General features: G+C 38.4%; 1 protein-coding gene across 3 annotated transcripts; it reads left to right on the top strand.

Moving 5' to 3' along the window:
• The first annotated feature begins 528 nt into the window (after positions 1 to 528).
• LOC149821810 (histone-lysine N-methyltransferase family member SUVH9-like) lies at positions 529 to 20,791 on the top strand. Of its 3 annotated transcripts, none has more exons than XR_016426149.1 (3): positions 529 to 1,618; positions 2,096 to 3,212; positions 20,494 to 20,791. XR_016426149.1 is itself a non-coding variant. In XM_089981378.1 (2 exons), exons 1-2 carry the CDS (start codon positions 640 to 642, stop codon positions 3,073 to 3,075), a joined length of 1,959 nt encoding a protein of 652 aa, XP_089837504.1. In that variant the 5' UTR covers positions 529 to 639; the 3' UTR covers positions 3,076 to 3,391. The 3 variants fall into 3 exon arrangements, 1 of the variants encoding a protein (XP_089837504.1); XR_016426150.1 differs by having other exon boundaries at positions 20,456 to 20,791; XM_089981378.1 differs by lacking the exon at positions 20,494 to 20,791 and having other exon boundaries at positions 2,096 to 3,391.
• Positions 20,792 to 22,090: the final 1,299 nt, after the last annotated feature.

The following is a 22,090-nucleotide window of genomic DNA, read 5'->3' as shown; positions in this document are numbered from 1 at the left end:
TATTTACATATATATTCGGATTCACATTTTAGACAGACTTTGATCTTACTCAGGCGTCACTCGAATTAGAAATTTAGAATTCAGGTAGAAAACCTGATACCAAGTCCGGATTCCAATTTGTAATCGGATCCAACATTAGTTACTGAATCTGATTAAATGGATTAAAACTCGATCGGATATCCGACTTGAACCCGATCCGTTTACGTCCCAAGGACAAACCGACCCGAGTTAGAACACCTTAAAGAATTCACACACACACACACACACACACTCTCTCTCCAATCACACGTGTAAGAAACGCTGCCCCCTCTATTTTCACAGGTGGGGTGTTGGTTTCCATCTTGGCATCCATCGCATTCTCCGGACGCCCTAGGGCAACATAAAATGAAATCACCCAAGGAATTCATGAAAATACCTGAAGTGCCACTCTCAGGACAACCACTTTCGTTAATGTAATGGCAACTGCGTAATTAAATCCATTATGGGTGCTTTATAAACAACATCCATCCCTTACCTATGTCCTTTACAGGGTTCACTCATCCTCTCCGTTGAGGTGAACAAAAAAAATGGAAAGAATAAAGAAATTGCAGAAAAATATCCTCTATTTTCCGCCATGAAAGATGCTTCTAGAAGGCAACGATGGACGGAGATTCCTTCTCTGGGAAGCCACCGCCGGCGCTCCTCCCTCTGACCCTCTCCGACAACTCTCTCCTCCCCCTTCTGTCGCTCCCCGACCTGAATCTTGAGCTCCGGCCACCGGATCCCGTCCTTCCTCTCCGAATCCCCAAGGAAGAGAGGCTGGAATACGGCGAGATCTGCCTTCCCGTCCCTCTCCTTACGCCGAAAGAGGAGCCAAGAGACGTCCATGAGAACTCTGACGCTGATCGCCTCCAGATCGCCCCCGTCGCCTCCTTCGAGGAGGAGTACCTCCGGTCGGCGTTCGCCGGACGGATCAATCGCTTTTCGGACATGGCCGTCCTCCAGCCCGACCTCCAGACGGCCATCGTCCCGGCCGAGACTCAGCCTTGCTACGGCAGCGTCGTTACGGTTCCTCACGAGTGCCCTGACCAGGTCCTCATCTGCCGGGACGCCGTCCGGAAGACTAGGGTTCTTTACGAGTCGCTGCGCCTCTTTCTCCTCCGGGAGGAAACCGGCCGGAATTCGGCGGCGGGGGAGCCTCTCGGGCCTCGGTTGCGCGCCGACCTCAAGGCGGCCTCGATGATGTCCGGCATCGGTCTGTGCTTGAATCGCGAGCACCGGTTCGTCGGCTCCGTGCCGGGAATCGAGATCGGCGACGTTTTCTTCTTTCGGATGGAGATGTACGTCGTGGGGTTGCATTGCCAGGTGCAGGCAGGGATCGACTACATTCCAGCGAGCCGGAGCCTCACGGGTGAGCCGATCGCGACGAGCGTGGTGGCTTCTGGTGGGTACGAGGACGACGAGGACGGAGGGGACGTGCTCATCTATACCGGCCACGGCGGGCGGATTCAAAGAGTCTCGGCAAAGCACGTCGTCCATCAGAAGCTCGAGAGAGGGAATCTGGCGCTCGAGCGGAGCATGCGGTACGGGATAGATGTGAGAGTCATCCGGGGGCTCAAGTCCGGCGACAGCCCCACAGGTAAGGAACTCCGTCCAACTTTGCACGGTCGGCTTGGAAACAAACGACTCGGTTCGGTTGCCATCTCGCTTTTTTAAGTTCTATACGAGTTCTTGGTTTATATGAGTTTAGCGGGTTGTGGTTTGACTTGGGATTCACCGCCTGACTCGGTTTTCTTGCCAGCGATTCTGAGGCCCCATGAATCTCGCTGTCTTAAAAAAAAAAGCTTAATGAATTTTTCACCTTTTGGCTGGGCTTTGAATAGGGTGGATTCCAGAGTCAGACTGCAACCTGTCCGAATGTCTAGTTTAAGAACTCGGGGATTATGTACTTGGCTCAATTGGGGTTAAGTAGAGAATGGAAATGAAATGAGGCGATGCTGAATCTCAGAGTGCAGACTCTGTTCATACCTTCATTCACCGGCTTAGCCCGGTAAGCAATTTTTTCATCTTTTTCTAGTCAGTTTTAATGGTTACAATGTGACTTTCATGATATCAGGCAGGGTGTACATTTATGATGGGCTATATCGAATCCGTGATACCTGGTTAGACGTTGGAAAATCTGGTTTTGGAGTATACAAGTATAAACTTGTTAGGAGCCCGCAGCAGCCTGAAATGGGTAGTTCCATGTTCAAATTAGCAGAGAACCTGAAATTGAATCCGAACTGTCGACAAGGGCTTGTGAATCTTGATATATCTAATGGGAAAGAGAAAGTTCCTATTTACCTTTTCAACGACTTTGATTCTGATCAAGGACCATTGTCTTACAGTTATATAGTCCGTCCGGTTTATCCTCCATTTGCATTTTGGATGGGGAATTCAGGTGGTTGTGATTGTGTATCCGGGTGTTCAGGTGGGTGTTTTTGTATCAGACGGAATGGAGGAGACTTTCCATATAACCGGGAAGGGGTTCTTATAAGAGGTAGACCATTGATATATGAATGCGGAAGTTTGTGTCGATGTCCACCGACCTGCCACAACAGAGTGAGTCAGAATGGTGTGAAGTACCGGTTGGAGGTTTTCAGATCAAGTGAATCTGGTTGGGGGGTTCGGTCTTTAGACTTGATTAAGGCTGGGACATTTATATGTGAATTTACAGGTGTTGTGCTGACTAGACAGCAGGCTTTCGTAGTCTCCATGAATGGGGACAATTTAGTCTATGCACAGCAGTTTCCTCACCGATGGACAGAGTGGGGAAACATTTCTGATGTTTTACCTGAGTCTCAGTCCAGACAGTTGGATACTACATGTGTGCCGCAACTGTATTTCGGGATTGATGTTTCAAGGATGAGAAACGTGGGGTGTTATATCAACCACAGTTTTGTTCCAAATGTGCTGGTTCAATTTGTTTTATATGATCATGAAAATGCTTCATACCCTCATCTCATGCTTTTTGCTATGGAGAACATACCACCCATGAGAGAGTTGAATATTGATTACGGGTTGGCTAATGGGTGGAGCAGGAATTTTGTGACATAGCTGTAGTGAATGGTTCATTCACAGCGGCATACTTTTTGACAATGGCGAACTGTTACTCTTTCTGTGACAATACTGGTTCAAGCTATTCTTGTTTTTGCTTCCTATACTGCTGGAAGTGTCGTTGCTGCATCTCCTGGGTAATCCAGCTGGAACTCTCTACTTTTTTGTGCAATGCTGCATGAGTATTTGATGACGATGTATTTTAATTTTCTATTTGTTGCACATATTGCCTTTTTCAGTCAATATCTTTTGATTTCCAAGTTTATTTGAATTGCATCTTTATTCCAAAAAATACAATACTCATTAAGCTTTACCATTCTGGTATCTAGTTTTGGGAATGATCTGTCTCACTTAAATATGGACTTTGCCAAGGACATGATTGAAATCTGGAAGTGGATTTCTTTTCATGGGGTGGATACGTATACACTATTCATTAGAATATTTAAGATTGAGGTGATGAATGGTAAAAGAGGATGTAAGAAGAGAAAGTGAAAGAGGATAGACCAATGGAGAAGACGATTTTTGTTATTGAATTCAGCAAGAGAAAATGGAGTTAAATGTACAAGTTGTACAAGGCGGCCTCCATGGAGTGTGATCTCCACGATTTTAGCTAACAACTCCTAAACTAATGCTATACATTTCAGGAAATATATCTTTCCTGATATGCACAAAGTCCAGAAATTACAACTTTCTTGATATACAACAAATGAAATAAAAAAGATAAGGGTAAAATGATAAAACGTCGATGGTAACTTCAAAACACACGGATGGTAACTTCCAATACGCCCCCTCAAGTTGGAGCATATGGATCTAACATGCCCAACTTGGTCTTCAATAAGGAAAGTTCATCGGTACCTAAGACCTTAGTGAACAAATCTGCACTTTGAGATATGGTGGGAACAAACTGGGTCGGGAATTTTCCCCCGATGAGGTGACAATCAATTTCAATGTGTTTGGTACGCTCATGGTGGATCGGATTGGCAACAATGTGCATAGCTGCTTGATTGTCACAAAATAAGAGCATAGGCCGAGGATATTGGATCCCAAGATCTACCAATAAATACTTGACCCAAGTTAACTCACAACTTGCTAGTGCCATTGACCGATACTCAACCTTTGCTTAGGAGTGAGAGACGGTTGACTCCTTCTATGATTCTCATGAGATCGGATTGTTCTCTATCATGATGCAGTAGCCCAAGGTGGACCATCGGGTCATGGGATAAGATACCCAATCCGAGTCACAATATCCTATAATGGTCAGTGTATTGGCATGTCCAAGAGTGCCTTTGATTTAACAAAGTACCCTTAGAGCTGCCTTCATATGCGCGCGATTGATGCAAAAATTGACTCAAGACATAGACAACAAATAAAATGTAGTGTCTGGTAATTGTGAGGTAAACAATCTGCCCAATCAAACTATGGTATTTGCTTGGATCCTCCAAGGCATCACCATCTTCGGTGTTGAGTCGCAACTGTGATTCCATAGAAAATTGCATGGTCGAGCTCCTAGGTGTCTCATGTCTTCCAAAATATCTAGAGCATATTTTTGTTGAGATAAATATGTCATGTTTAGATTTAGCCACCTCAATGCCAAGAAAATATTTCAGTTGACCTAGATCTTTGAGATGAAATTGATGATGGATAAGAAATTTGAGCTCTTTGATCTGGGTTTGATTATCACCATAAATAATAATGTCGGCGACATATACCAATATGAAAATCTGACTTTGTTTCCCTATTTTGGAAAACAAAGAGTAATCTACCTTTGACTGAACAAAACCAACGTGCTTCAAGTATGTAGAGAGTTTGACAAACCAATTTTGTGAGGATTGCTTGAATCCATAGGACTTGTTGAGGTGGCAAACATGTTGCGCCCTTTTACTAGAAAATCTCATCCAACTCTCCATGGAGAAACACATTGTTGACATCGATTTAGTAGAGTTGTCATTTTCTTATGGCAATAATGGCAAGGAGGCAACAAACCGTGATAATTTTAGTGATCTGTGCATAGGTCTCGTTGTAATTGAGACCTTCAATATGAGTATATCCCTTTGCAACTAACCGCACTTTGTACCTTCCAATTGAACCATCAGATTTATATGTAATCTTATATATCCATTTTCACCCAACGAATTGTTTTCCTTCGGGTAAATCCATAACAGATCAAGTAATTTCCATGGCCATGGCAACACACCAATGTGGGTGTTTCATGGCTTGGTTAAAGGTTCTTGGTTCAGAATTAAGGGTAATGGTTGCTAGAAAAACTCAACGATGGTGAGAAAATTTAGCATATGTAAGGTAATGATTAAGGGGATAACGAGTACTTGGAACCATGACACCTGAAGCATCAAGCACGTGAGCTGCAAAATAGCATTTGTAATCCTCGAGATACGATGGCGGTTGATGGGTCCTATTGGATTTTTTAATTTGTGGATCTTCTTGGGTAGAGGGTTCAATATTTCCAAGTATTGGATCCACAACATTTAGAACAGATGTACTAGACTGCAAGGATGGATCTTGAACTTGTGTGACATTGTGATGGTTAGGCGTAGTTTGATGATTTTGATTTTGCGTTTCAAGCTCTTGAGGTTCCAAAATCGGTATGGGTAAAATATGTCCACCATCATTATCAGGAGCTTTATGATCTTGAAACGGAAATTCATTTTCATAAAATTTGACCTCTGCTAACAAATATTTTATGTGTTTCAAGATCGTAAACTCTGTAGCCCACTTGACCATAGAGATATCCCACAAAATCGCATTTTCGAGCACGATTGTGAAATTTATGAGTAGCACCCAAAAATTATGATATGATCGTATTTGGGTGCCTTGTTATAAAGAACCTCACATGGCATTTTTCCTATCAATGGTTTGGAAGGAATGTGATTTATAAGGTAAGTCATAGTAAGAATGCATTTGCCTCAAAATTTGATGGGTAAGTTATTCTGAAAACGAAGAGCACAAGCGACATTCAATAAGTTCTTATGTTTGCACTCGATGACCTCGTTTTGTTATACGGTTGCAACACAATTGTGTTGATGATTAATCCCTTTATATCATTAAAAAAAATCAATGTCATTATCAAATCTAAGATTTAAAACATTGGTACTAAATTGGGTATGAATCATCTTAACAAAAATTTTAAAAATATCATAAGTTTCGAACTTGTATTGTGGTAAAAAAATAATGTTCTCTTGACATGGATGGGGTTTGATATCCACCCCAAATGTCACAGTGGAGCAAGTCAAACGGTTTGGAAGAAGATATAGAACTATTTGGAAACAAAAGTCTAGTTTGTTTGGCAATATGACAATTTGAACAATGATCATGAGATATACGCTCATTCACTTTATTAGAATTGATAAGTGTGAGAACTAAGAGATGAGAGAAAAGAAACCTTTACTCGTGTATTGAATTAGGTCTAATCTCCTGTTTAAGTAGGGATTAGCCAAAAGAATAAAAATTACATTTAGGTCCCTTATTCTTTGTAAAATATAAAAAATAACCTTAAGAAGATAAATTCTAACGTGGTCTACTTATCTTAACACTTCCCCTCAAGCTGGAGCATGGATATCAATCATGCTCAGCTTGCCGCAACATTTTGAGAAACTGGGCCTAGCAAGAGGCTTTATAAAAATATTTGCAACTTGATCCTCAGAGATTACATGCTTGGTAGAGATATGTCCAACTTGAACCATATCTCGTATGTAATGACAGTCAACTTCAATATGTTTTGCCCTCTCGTGAAATACTAGATTATTTGCTATATATGTGGCTGCCTTGTTATCACACATCATCACCATAGGAGATGACACCTTCACTTGAAGATCAGTCAACACGATTCGAACCCACATTAATTCAGCTGCTGTTTGGGCCATAGCCCTGTATTCTGATTCAGCACTTGACCTAGCAACCACGGTTTGCTTCTTGCTTCTCCAGGATATTAAGTTATCTCCCACAAATACACAGAATCCTGTGGTAGATTTTCTATCCTCTACAGATCCAGCATAATCAGCATGAGAGTACGCAACTACCTCAAGAGTGTTTCCTTTCTTAAATAACAACCATTTTCCAAGAGAAGATTTTAACTACCTGAGTATCATCATTGTAGCATTCCAGTGTACCTCAGTCGGTTTGTCCATGAATTGACTAACCTTGCTTACAGCCAAAGCAATATCCGGTCTAGTCACTGTCACATATAGTAACTTCCCTACCAATGAGCGATAGCTCTTGCTATCAACAAGTTTTGATCCCTCATCGAACAAGTGAACTTTGTTATCCATGGGAATATTTGCTGGTTTAGCTCCCAACATTCCTGTCTCTTTTAGTAAATCAAGAACATACTTTCGTTGAGACAAAACCACGCCTTCACTGCTCCTGGCCACTTCTATGCCCATAAAATATCTAAGGGAACCAAGGTCTTTTGTAACAAAATATTTTTGAAGATGAGCCTTCGTAGCTGCAATATCGTTCATGTTATCTCCTGTAAGGATGATGTCATCTACATATACCACCGTAACTACTATGCCTGAGTTAGTTTTCTTAATAAATAATGTGTGATCTGGCGCTGATCTATTAAAATCAAACTTTGACATCACCTTAAACAACTTTTGAAACCATGCACGAGGACTTTGCTTTAAACCATATATCTCCTTTCTTAATCTACACACCTTCGGACACTTCCCCTCAACCTCGAACGCAGGAGGTTGCATGTAGACGGTCTCAGACAAATCTCCATATAAGAAAGCATTTTTCACATCTAGCTGACATAAACTCCATCCAAGGTGAACAACTATAGAAAGAATAAGACGAATGGTGCCCATCCGTGCTACTGGAGAAAATGTCTCAAAGAAATCAACGCCATATGTCTGAGTATAGCCTTTTGCTACTAACCGGGCTTTATACCTTTCAATAGAACCATCTGAGTTATACTTAATGGTATATACCCATTTGCATCTAATAATGTCCGCATCCCCTGGGGGATAAACAAGGTCCCATGTCTGTTGAGATAGTAAAGCATCCATTTCATCTTGCATAGCCTGCTTCCACCGGCTATTGAGTACTATCGTTTGATAACTGAGAGCAATAGTTTCAGCTGATAAGGCTGAAATAAATGCTTTCATCTTATTTCTGAGTCTGGCATCTGACACAAACTTAGACATAAGGTATAAGGTACATTGTCTTGTCCCCTTCCGCAGAGCGATTGACCTGTCATCATCAACAAGAATGTCATTGCTATCAGGAGTACTTACCTCAGGAGAAGAAGAAGATGGAGGCATTGGGAGAGGTGGAGCTCTACGCACATACACCAATGGAGGATTGTGAAACCGTGCGGTAGGTGGAGTTGGATTCGGTAATGGGGGCACCGATTCCAAAGGAAAAGGAGGAACAAAAAGAGGAAAAGAGACATCTTTGATCAGCTTGCAGCCTAGCACCAATACTGGAATAGTATGGAAGGGACTCCAAGAAGGATACATCCGCACTGACATACTCCCGACGAGATATCAGATCATAACATCGATACCCCTTTTGGTTTTTTGGATAGCCTATAAACATACACTTAGTGGCTTGAGTTGCTAACTTATCGCGGTCAGGTCCGAGTCTGTGCACAAAGCAAACACACCCAAATACCTCAGGTGAAAGAGGGAAGAGAGGTGCACTTGGAGACAGGATTTGTAAAGGAATTTGGTCTTCCACAGATGATGAAGGCATGCGGTTGATCAAATAGCAGGCCGTGGTAATTGCATCACCCCAATATGAAGCAGGGACATTGGATTGAATCATAAGGGTGCGTGCAACGTCAAGGAGATGCCTGTGTTTTCGCTCAGCCACCCCATTTTGTTGGGAAGTATAAGCACATGAGGTTTGAGGTTGAATACCATGGTCCCGATAAAATTGCAACAGTGTTGTCGTTTTAAACTCAAGGGCATTATCGGTACGAATAATCTTAACAACTGTCTCAAACTGAGTTTTTATTTCAATGACCAAAGATTTTAGAATGTTAAGAGCTTCAGATTTTTCTTTTATTAAGAACACCCAAGACAACTTAGAAAAATCATCCACAATAACAAGATAATAACGACATTGGGTCATGGTAGGAATCTTACTAGGACCCCATACATCCGCATGAAGAAGTTCAAAGACTTTATGACTAGACTGACTCTGACTAGAAGAAAACGAACTCTGATGATGCTTGTCCAACTGACATGCTTCACACTAGAATGATGTGGTAGACGAAATTTGAGGAACGACACGACGAAGCTTCGACAATGAAGGATGTTCGAGACGACGATGCTACTGAACAGGACTCGAGGAAGAATCGACTGCAGCATAAATGTTTCTCACAGGGTGATGTAGGTAGTAGACTCCATTTTCTTCATAGCCTCCACCAATCTTCTTTCCCGTCAGCAAATCCTGAAAATGACAACACAGGATTAAATATCACTTTACAATTCAACTCTTTTGTAAGGCAACTAACTGAGAGTAGACTTTGAGGAAATGAAGGAGCATGAAGAACATTGTTCAACTGCAAGGAGGAGGAGATAGGAACATTTCCCTGACCAATAACAGGGGAGGAACTCCCATCAGCTAATGAAACACTCCGATGTGCAGTAATAGCCTTTAACTCTGAAAAAAATTGAGAGTTTTCACATAGATGTCTAGATGCACCAGAGTCAATAATCCACTTACTATCACGAGGAGAAAGATGGTCTCCTGTTAAGAGAGCCACACCTTCTACAAGAGAAGAGGAACTTGAAGGGCGATGAGCAACCAGTTCATCATATTCAGCACAACTAAGAGTGATCGAATCACTAGGAGAATTGGGTTCATGTTCTGCCTCAAGTTTTGTAACATTAGCCTTTGGAGCATTTGGTTTTAATGGAGAAAAGGTAGGCCGACCATGTTTATCCCAGCAACGATATTTTAAATGCCTTGGTTTTCCGCAATAGGTACATTGGAGTTTGCCTCTACCTGCCAAACCTCTTCCACAACCTCTGCCTCTAACATTCAGAGTATTTCCTTGTCATAACTAGATGGAACAACTAAAGCAGATGACTGAGATGCAGGTTGAGATTGTGTAAGAGAGATGGCAAGTCTACTCAATCGATTGTATGCATCAACAAGAGTAGGAACATCAGACCCGGTCAACATTTGAACTTTAGCAACAGTGAACTCTGACGATAGGCATGTGAGGAACCGAGCCACCATAGCCTGTTCTTGATGATCTTTTTGTTTTGAGCAACATAGAGGTCTGTGAGCATTAAGTCTCTCAAAGGCAGCCTTAACAAAGGCATAGTACTGGGCCAAGGTCTGATCACCTTGCTGTAAATTATATATCTCTTGTTCAACTTGGAGGATACGACTCACATTAGTCTCTTGAGAATATGTACCGCAAAGATTATCCCACATCTGTTTAGCCGTATTATAATAAATTGAGGTTCAATGTTGTTCATGATCCATGACATAACAATGTCGTTATCTTCTTCCCAAGTATTATATTTTCCTGTTTTATCATTTGGTTCAGATTCCAATAAGATATGTTTTCTACGATGTCCAGACACGGACATCATAAACGTCCTTGACCACCTTGCATAGTTTGTTTCATTCAATTTCACGAAAGATCCATATGAGAAAGGATTGGCGAAGGCTTTATATTCCCCAATAGCCTCATTCTTGTAATCAGATTTGGGAACTTTACCCATAATGATTAACAATAACTTAGAAATCACAACAAATGTTGTTGCTGCAATAGAAGTCCACGAGAAAAAAAAACTGTCACAGTTTAAAATCAGATTGATTACCAAAAAAACTCTCCACTCCACAAAAAAATCTTCACGTACTAACAATCTGCTCTACAATACGCAGATCGACGACTGTAATAGGCCTTCACCACAATACCCAGATCTGTATCAGATCAATGACACAAAAAAAATGCTCCATAATACGCAGATCGACGACTGTAATAGGCCTTCACCACAACACCCGATCCTCTTCATGCGATCAACCTTCACGCGATCCCGCGCGATCATCCTTCACGCGATCCACCTTCACTCAATCCAGAGGTCACATTCCCAAGGACGATGGCTTTGATATCATGTGATAACTAAGAGATGAGAGAAAAGAAACCTTTACTCGTGTATTGAATTAGGTCTAATCTCCTGTTTAAGTAGGGATTAGCCAAAAGAATAAAAATTACATTTAGGTCCCTTATTCTTTGTAAAATATAAAAAACAACCTTAAGAAGATAAATTCTAACGTGGTCGACTTATCTTAACAATAAGAATTTGAAGTCTTGAATTCGGTAAGTGACTAAGTCTAAAATGCCAAATAAAGGAAGGAGACAAAGCATTTAAAACATGTTTACCATCTATCTCAAGTACGTAAAGATCACCCTGCAGCCTACCCGCTCCAATCTTCATCTTCAAGTGTGGGTCTTGAAGGAAACAACGATCATTTGTGAATATGACTTCACATTTGAGGTCATGAATCAATTTACTAATACAACAACAACAACAACAACTACGCCTTCATCCCAAAACAATTGGGGTCAGCGATATGAACCAAAAAAGAAATTCATTTTGGGTCTTCCACATGAATCCTTTTCCTCCAATCATTTCTATCCAACGCCATGTCCTCGGTGAGGTTCAAAGCATTCATATCCTTTCCTATCATCTCCATCCAAGTCTTCCTAGGCCTACCCAACCCTTGCACATTTATCACTGCCTCCGGGCCTAGAGAGTACAGCGCGTCGCTCAGTAGGGAACGCCCCAACAAAATTCTCATATTGGTTCATTTTCATAGGATATGACAAAGTTTTTATGCTGGCTGTCACAGGCCTACCGCAACCCTCCTCCTTTATCCGGGCTTGGGACCGGCAGTGTATAACTACACAGGCGGAGTTATGAATCAATTTACTAATATTTAATTAAAATTTAGGAACATATAAAACATTAGACAAGGTGATTTTTGGGGATAAGACAATGTTTTCAATGTGTGAAATGTGGGTAGAGGTTCCATTTGGTAGGCTGATGGAAGGAAAAGAAGCAAGAACATGAGAGGTAATGTTGGATAATGAGTTGGTCATGTGATCCGAAGCTCATGAATCAATGATCCAAATTTGGGACATAGATAAACAAGCAGAGGGATTGGTGGGATTACCTGCGAGGTTAGCCATGGGTGATGGGGTTCGGTTACCTAGGTTGGCTATGGTCATGATTTTGTCATACTGCTCTTGAGTGAGTTGAAGTGCGACAGGATTTGGGCTTGACTTCTCTTGGTGGGAAGATGCAAGGTTGGCGTTAGCTTGACCATTAGAACGAGCATTGGGATAACCCCTCGGTCGGTTAGTTAAACCATGAAGGTAGTATCACTTTGCTTTCACGTGTCCTAATCTGCCACAATGGTCACATTTCGGCCGTGTGCGACCTTGGAACATCCTTGGCTGATCGGTCCTTACAGGCTGACCGTTGGCAGAAGTATTGCTGCTGCTGTTGTCGGAAGCCATGATATGGACCTTTTAGCTTCCCCGCTCCGATACCATGTAAGAAGAGAAAGTGAAAGAAGAGAGACCAATGGAGAAGACTATTTTTGTTATTGAATTCAGCAAGAGAAAATGGAGTTAAATATACAAGGTGTCCACGATGGATTGTGATCTTCACGATTTTAGCTAACAAATCCTAAACTAATGCTATACATTTCAGGAAATATATCTTTCCTGATATACACAAAGTCCAGAAATTACAACTTTCTTGATATACAACAAATGAAATAGAAAAGATAAAGGTAAAATGAAAAAACGTGGATAGTAACTTCAAAACACACGGATGTCAACTTCCAATAGAGGAAGACAAGAGTATTCACATACACTGAATAATTGATGTATAGATTCTGAGCCTTAGGTGTTGAGCTGCCTTTTTTGGTGGTTAAGAAGGGTTTAATTTTGTGTATTTCCAGTAGATGTTGGTTTTAGATGGTTCTAACTAATTTCCGAAAGTAGATCATAAACTTTTCCTTTATGGGCCTAATTACATTTTTGGTGAGTAGTAGCCTAGACCATCCTGAGGGTTCGCTGTATAAAATCTGATCTGTATCATTGAGGCTCCCAAAATCAGTATTACAATATGGGCAAAAGTCAAGAAGTTATCAACAACCAATGTGATGAATCTCAAAAGTCCAATTAGAATCTCTTGTTTAGGAAGGTCTTGTCTGTGTTTGGATTTGAACAGAATGAACAGCCTGAATCATTTGCGTATGAATCTAGTCCAACTTCATAAATAGGTCACAAGTATCCTGATCCTCATGTCTTGACTTTCAGGCATGAGTCATGGTTCTAATGCATGGAACTATAGAAGAATTCAGTTAACGCTGGCTTAAGAAGGTTTTGTCTGAAGTTATATCTATTCTGGGGTTGTGTTTGAATGGCCAAGCCTGTGGTATCGTGGATCAGTGTTCTTATATAAGGCACAAGAATCCATTAGTTATGAATGGATGAGGAATATGCAAAGTTTAGTCTGGTGGAGGCTTTTTTATGCTTGAAAGCTTTTCATATAGACAACTGGAGTTTGGGGCTTTTGATGATAAAGACTAAAATGATTAAGATTGGAACAAGGGACGGATTGGGTTCATCAAGCCAGAAGCCAATATAAGTAACTTACCTAGAAGATTATCATATAAGGAAAACCAAAATAAAATTGCATATGAAAAATAGTTATACACATAAAACTATATATATATATATATATATATATATATAGAGAGAGAGAGAGAGAGAGTAGCCCGTAACAGTGGACGAGCAAATCATCCACTGTTAATGGATTATTTTCCACCATTGATCACGCAAAGATCAGCGGAAAAAAAAAATCAAGTTAAAAGAAGCATTAGTGTCGGTCGTGACCGCATCTAATGCTCTGTTTTTGTGCAAATTGGATGCACAAGGCGCGTCCGACGTGAGTTTGACAGAAAGGCCGTCCACTGTTAACGGCCTTCCATATATATATATATAACCTAAAGCGATAAAAGATGAATATCATGTCAAGTGCAAGCTCTTGAACAACAATTCTAGATCACTATAATTATAAATATCAAATAATAAAACTAAGTGGAAATTGCAATCTAATATAATTGATGACAAATTAAAAAGAAAACAAATGAATACAGAATACATAATCAAGATCATAAAAGGAATAGATAAAGTTAATGACATGATGTTGGTTGACACTAGTTTAACTGTGGCCATGAAGTGTCCTAGGCAGGTGTGCTTCAGTTCAAAAGTGAGTCATGATGAGAATTAGAAACCTGCACAAAGAAAGGCAATCAATCTTGTTCTCAGAATACCTAAAATCTTCGATCAAAACTGAAAGTAATGTCGAACTTATTGATCATTTCAATGACCATCTCCATTTAACTATCATTTTATAAGATTACTGAATGACATCCTTTCAAGATGATACACTTCATTCTCTAAAGAAGCATGTGCAAATAACTGTAGAAGAGCTTCCAACACCAACCAGTGGTTCCACATTTTAAGTTGGAGAGCCTGGAATGCTTTAGTGAGGTACGGATTTCACTAATTGTGTTGGAGGTATTTTGTGTAGATAAGAGTGTGAGGACAGTCATTATAGATCACAACAACAACAACTATGCCTTCATCCCAAAACAATTGGGGTCGGCGATATGAACCAAAAAAGAAAATCATTCTAGGTCTTCTGTTAGAAAGTGACTTTGAATATTTTAGGTTCGATAATGAACCCATACACATGCACATTAAGTGCGAATATACCCACTTAAGGGAACAACACAAGCACATCAAGTGTTAATACATAAACCCATAAAAGGGATAAATATGACTTAAAGTCATAAGTTGAATATTATTGAAGAAATAGGAAGAAGAGGGTAAAAACCCTATACAATGGAGCATAAGCTCCTCCAAGGAGTGAGGGAATTACAAGGGGAAAGCCTCTATTTATAATACAAGCGATGAGCCACTTAGGGGGCTCCCAAAGGAGTCGTTGGGAGCCCCCAACGGTCACATTTGTGACCGTTGGGGGCTCCCCAACGATTCTTTGGGGAGCCTCCCTAGGTGGCGCAAACCACTAAAAAGGAGAAAAAGAAAAAAGAAAAATAAAAGTAAAAATTACAAACATATTCCAAATGGAATATGCGTAAAACTGTGAAATGACTAAACTACCCCTATGCCTATAAATAGAAAAATATATATTATATATATAATTAGGATAATACATATGCTTATATACCATATATGAATATGTATTATCCTTTATATATATAAAATATATATATAAGATTACGTAAGTTGAATGATACATTTTAACACCCCCCCTCAAACTTTGCGTGGGGGAACGAAAAGATTGAAGAAAGCAGGAGGAAGACTCTCAAAGCTTCAAGAGCCTTCCGTACGAATGTCATTGCAAATGTCTTCCTCCAACGCCTTTAACGATGAGCACCTTCCATGATCTATCCAAGGCACTTCTTTTCCTCTTATCTTCAAGATCCTGTGGAACAACAACAAAGAAACAAGTAAAACATATCTTTGCACTTTACTCAATTGGAACATTTCTAACAAGCTTAATTGAAACCATATCGGATGACACATTTGCAAAACAATGGTGCAAAAATATAACTTATGCATAGAAATTTGAAGCACATGATATGATAATTATTTTAGCATGAAAAGTAAATTTAGAAAACCAAAGTTTCAAAATCATACATCATGTTAAAGAGTGAGCGGAAGCAAATTATGCGGAAATGAATTGCAAGAATGCATAATGCATTCATAAGGTCCAACATTGGACAAACATAACCCCATAATGGGGAATGACAAAATGGTCCACTAAGGGACACCACAATAAGCCTACGAAGAGACATAAGCTATATATGCTTTATTGAATGAGGGCCTAAAAGGTCATAATGAGCATATGCATGTACTATCATGAAATGAATTAATCACTTAAAGAAAATCATTAATGAACATGCTCCAAACATACTTTAGTCAAAATGAACACGGATGCAAATGTTCAAAAGCATGATGAATATGAACTTCAAGGAGCTTTAACACGCATAGATCAACAATAGAGTTTCACATCTTTAGGGAGAAGATCTATGTCAAACAAATGTCATATATAAGAAGCATGATTTGACTAAATATATTAAAGCATCTACCCAAGATTCAAAAATGAATATCATTTGAGACAAAAGACTCATTTTGCATATCAAATACAAAAGATGCCGAAAAACTGTAAGCACTTCATATATATAGATTAAATACTAAAATATCAATTTGATTTAAAAACATATCATAGATATGATTCACTTATATCAAAAAACACAAGTTATGAATGAAATTTTGCAATTTTCAATAGTAGTTCATCCACTACAAGCAACTACCTCATTAGTTCTCTAAAACCCGTAAATCAAGTGTATAGGCTACTAGATCAAGAATATAAATAAAATGTCATTAAATGCCAAATGACACACACTAAGGTGTGTAAAAATACCTCTTGTCTACATATAATAATACTTGAAATGAGTGCATCAACGACAAGAACAAGAGAATACACGCCAACGTGGACAAAAAACATCTTTTGTCTACGTAAAAATATACTCAAGATCAAGTATGTTTAGCTACTAGAACAAGAGTATTAAGCCAACCATGGGCTAAAAACACAATACATCTCTTGTCTACATAAAATGACACTTGAATTGAGTGAAAGAAGCCAACTATGGGCATACAACTCAGCAACTAGAACAAGGACACAAATACCAACATGGACTAAAGATCACACACCATGGTGTAAATCAACGTGCCTTGTCTACATATAATAACACTCAAGACAAGTGTGTTCAGCTACTAGACCAAGAGAGCAAAAGCCAACAAAGGGCTATCAACACGCAAAGGTGTAATAAAATTCTTGTCTACATATGATGACACTTAGATAAGAGTTATAAAAGGAGAAGACTTTTGAGGTAATAAAACTTGTAATGACAAACATATATATAAATCAAACCTTGAATCAATAGAACAATAAAAAAGAATACCCATAAAAATAACATTTTGGAATAAACTATGTAAAAGTATCTTCAACAAGATACAACAACCGATAGAACAATATTCTTGAAAATAAATGTGTGAACATACGCACACCAAGAACATATGGAACACTTGTGCACAAAAGCACGAAATCACAAATGTGCAAATGCACTCATAATTTTCATAAACAATAAAAGGTTGGGCAATAATCCCTAAAACCTTGATTTTAATATACCTTAAAACATTTTAAGGTTTCAAACATCATATATCCATCATATTTATATATAAATAAGAGCATCCATAAGATCAATGGCCAACATCAAACTAGGGAAACACTCATATACCAAATCATTCTAGAGTCCCAAGGTGTCCATAACTCACCTCAACCACCATCTATAATATGGCAAGTGGACAATCTAAAATGACATAACAACGAGTGACACACTCATAATTAGAGAACATATACCAAATCATTCTAGAGTCCCAAGGTGCCCATAACTCACCTCAACCACCATCTATAATATGGCAATTTGGACAATCTAAAATGACATAACGAGTGACACACTCATAATTAGAGATCATATACCAAATCATTCTAGAGTCCCAAGGTGCCCATAACTCACCTCAACCACCATCTATAATATGACAATTTGGACAATCTAAAATGACATAACACAAGGTGCCCTTAACTCACCTCAACAAACATCTCTAAAATAAAAAATAAGGCCAAAACAATGATGCATTAAAAAAACATGTGATGGACAAATATAAATGCCACAAAAAGGCAATAAACACTTTGGAAATTATTTTTCAAAGAAAAGAGGACCGATTAAAAATTGAATCAAAGGTCCAATATAATCAATCACAATAATATGTTTTATAACAACAATTTTGCATAAACACGAATTATGCTTAATCTTCAAAAGAAGTCATTTATACAAAAAAGACTTATTATGCAACTAACACAATTATGAAATATTAAGCAACATCATGCGTAAGAACCGATTTGAAATAATCAAAAAGTCAAAAACAAGCCTCAACTATGATAGATATAAATTGCAACTAAATGCATACCAAATGATAATAGATGCACTTTTATGCAATGCAAGATTTTTAAATGACAATAATCTTGAATGAGCAAGTAACAAACTTAGGCCAATATAGGCATTCATAAAGATGGTGAAGTTTGAAAATCTTATGAAATCCACTATTGTAACTTAAAAAATGATGCTCACAACCAATCTCAAGAGATCCACAAAGGGTTACAAGTATTAATGAATCTTTGAAGGATATTATGCAAGGGAAAAGGTACTCACAAACAATCTTCTCACAACAACCATGAAATCTTCATAAAAGAGCATATACTCACAAGAAGATTATAAGGACCAAAAAGGCTCCTTAAATAGAGCTCAAAACACACAAAATTCCCAAAGAAGGGGGAAACTCCACTAAAGTGAGAGAAATCCCAACAAAGAAGAATAATAGATTTGTTAAAAAAACCTTATGATAAAGTAAGATTGTACTATGGCATAAATCTATAAAATTAAACATTTATTGAGGAAAAATTCAAAAAACTCTTAAGTTTTATCAGAAAACATGACTTAATTCAACCGAAATTATATATATAAAAAAAACTTTCTTAATTAAATGTTGCTCATATAAAAAGGACACATTAGGTAAGTGAATCAAAACTTATTAAGGAATTTTTCATATATGCCAAGCATTTTTCGAAAAACTACATCTCACAAACATTTTAATCTTAACATACCTTTCTTTAAAGACTTACCACATATTAAAGGTATTCTTATAAACAAAGATAGGTTTAAAATATAAATTCAAGGCTCCAATGATCATAAATCTTTACCGACCCATTAAGTTTTGAGCAATCATATATCTAATTTTTCGTCAAACAAGTTATCATTTTAAAAAATTTCAAAGAAAAACATACGAAAAAGTATGTATATGAAAAATATTCAATAGAGTATCAAGTAACTCAAATTTTTATAAAAAGACATAATGACAAAGAGTACACATAAAAAAAGAACATTAAATTCTTCATACAATACTTAAAGAAATAGAATGCATACCGAATAACTTTTAGAAAAGAGAGAGAAATGAATACTTCACCATTTTTCTTTAAAACTTTCTTGAATACCACGCTTCCCGATGCACCAAAGAGCAACTCGATCTCAACCTCACTCTGATACCATGTTAGAAAGTGACATTAAATATTTTAGGTTCGATAATGAACCCATACACATGCACATTAAGTGCGAATATACCCACTTAAGGGAACAACACAAGCACATCAAGTGCTAATACATAAACCCATGAAAGGGATAAATATGACTTAAAGTCATAAGTTGAATATTATTGAAGAAATAGGAAGAAGAGGGTAAAAACCCTATACAATGGAGCATAAGCTCCTCCAAGGAGTGAGGGAATTACAAGGGGAAAGCCCCTATTTATAATACAAGCAAGGAGCCACTTAGGGGGCTCCCAAAGGAGTCGTTGGGAGCCCCCAACGGTCACATTTGTGACCGTTGGGGGCTCCCCAACGACTCTTTGGGGAGCCTCCCTAGGTGGCGCAAACCACTAAAAAGGAGAAAAAGAAAAAAGAAAAATAAAAGTAAAAATTACAAACATATTCCAAATGGAATATGTGTAAAACTGTGAAATGACTAAACTACCCCTATGCCTATAAATAGAAAAATATATTATATATATATATATATATAATTAGGATAATACATATGCATATATACCATATATGAATATGTATTATCCTTTATATATATAAAATATATATAAGATTACATAAGTTGAATGATACATTTTAACATCTTCCACATGAATCCTTCTCCTCCAATCATTTCTATCCAATGCCATGTCCTCGGTGAGGTTCAAAGCATTCATATCCTTTCCTATCACCTCCATCCATGTCTTCTTAGGCCTACCCCGACCTCTTTTAACTAATATATAGATCCTTTTATGAAATCAATCATGTATACAAAATTCTGTTATCATATAGAAGAAACTCATTCCTAAAGATGAAATCATATTATTTTTAGTATTTTATATCAATCTTTTGAAAAATGTCAATCAACACTACTAATAGATGCTTCTTATTATCCTTTTTACTTGCTAAGCTGAGAAATATCCTTGTCTATTTTCATCGTAGACTGATACATATATTTGGAGGTTCCATCATTTTATTGTTGTGGTTTGGGTCAAAGCATTGACTGGAAGATATTCGAGTTTTGACATGCAGTAGAATTGCATGTTTGAACTTGTGTTTCTCTATGTGTGTGTTCTTCTGAAATGATTGTGCAGATGCCACCTGAAGCAGTAAAGTTTTTTGTTCTATTCAGTTAAACGAGCGTCGTGGAAGCCCAATGCCTGCAAGGTACCAAGGGGTGTGTGGTTCTTGCCGCAGTGTGTTTGTCAAGGGGATGTGGGGGAACCGGCTTGTTGTATCTGTAGATGGAAATGGAAGACAAGTATCGCAGTCTGTATCGAGGATCGGTTTGTGTTATAGTTGCAGGAAGTTTCATTTTTGAGAGTCAAGTAATACCTGAAAAGAACTTGTAGCACATAACGGGTTCTCGAACTGTTGTTATATACACTAATTTTGAGTAATTGTGAATAAGATGTACATATGTTTTGATATCTGTAGCATTCATAAGAAATTAGAGAAAATTGTATTGAATCAGGTGAGTTTGGAATCTCAGGCTTGACTAGCAGCAGATTGAAGGACCAAAATGTCGCGTTTGGTTGCTAACTTTCATGGGTCCTGTTCATTTTGAAAAGCTCATGACAACTCTCTCTCTCTCTCTGTTCAACGGTTGGATTTTTAAGAAAGGGGAGCTCACATTTATAGCCACCATATCGTGTAAAAAACGGCCAGATAAGTTGTGGGCCACGTAAGGCAGGGTGGTGGTGGGGCCCTACCTGGGGTTTTTTTCCTCGCTTCGATGAGGCTTCCTCGTCATAAAAAAATGACGAAACATTCTTCAAGCGCATAGTAATGAAGCCATCATGGAAGTGCGAGAAGGCATTGAAGACTTCGTTCTCAAGCCTTGATGTGCGAGAGGGTTAAGATGTTCAAACATACCAGCTTTGTTTGGTGTTGCATTTTGCTCATATCATAGGCTCGTAGTGTGTGTGTGATTGCATGGAGGATTCAGTCGCTAAGCTTGCATTGTTCATATGTAAGATTGATCTCCAGTTTTCTGTAATGTCTTTCTGAAAAAATGCATCTTTATCCAAGTAAGCTGGCTCCAGCTTGCAAGAAGGTAAGCATAAGGTCAAGCACTAGTTTGTGCTAAGCTAGAACAAGCCAATCTTGGCTGGCTCAAGTGTTTTTACAATGATAACAAAAGTGGCTACCCTCACCCACGATACATCCGCTGCTTATCTACTCTATATAAGGGAAAATATATGGTGGTTCTATACTATGATACCATAGGTAGTACACATTCTTGTTTGTATAGATCTAGCCACTAAATGGTAAATCTGACCGTGCATGTGTTAAGCATGGTTTATTTACTATAGTAGAAGGTTTTATCGTCTCTAATATACCATAAGATTCCATTTTTAAGATGGTGAAAATCAATGGCTCACAATTCATAAAAATAAGTGGTTTAAAAATAGTATATAGTAATGATAGGGTGCTATTAGAGTCTCACCTAATAGAAGCTTCAAATTTTCAAAAATTGAGTGCTTTTTTAGTTGATTAGACCCTACATATATGATCTACAATTATTATTTAGTGAAAAAACAAGTTTTGGATCATCTGATTATAGGATGCATGTAGGTTATTTAAGATCTTCAAAAATCAATGGCTCACAATGTACCAAAATTTCATGACTTAAAAAACATATTTTGATGTCAAAAACACATGATTCCTATCAAATGAAAATAAAAAACAGGGCATGTTATGAATGGTTAGATTTTGCCTTTGGAGCT

Source organism: Nuphar pumila, chromosome 11 (assembly GCF_984573655.1).
Source record: "Nuphar pumila chromosome 11, dmNupPumi1.hap1.1, whole genome shotgun sequence".
Lineage (NCBI taxonomy): Eukaryota > Viridiplantae > Streptophyta > Magnoliopsida > Nymphaeales > Nymphaeaceae > Nuphar > Nuphar pumila.
The sequence above is the reverse complement of the archived record's forward strand: the minus strand, read 5'-3'. Positions and strand labels throughout refer to the sequence as shown.

Bases quoted from the DNA above. Each gene is read 5' to 3' on its own strand.
- LOC149821810 (XM_089981378.1), top strand. From the start codon at position 640: ATGGACGGAGATTCCTTCTCTGGGAAGCCACCGCCGGCGCTCCTCCCT. The intron at 1,619-2,095 runs GTAAGGAACTCC...TCATGATATCAG, and splicing joins GTCCGGCGACAGCCCCACAG to GCAGGGTGTACATTTATGAT.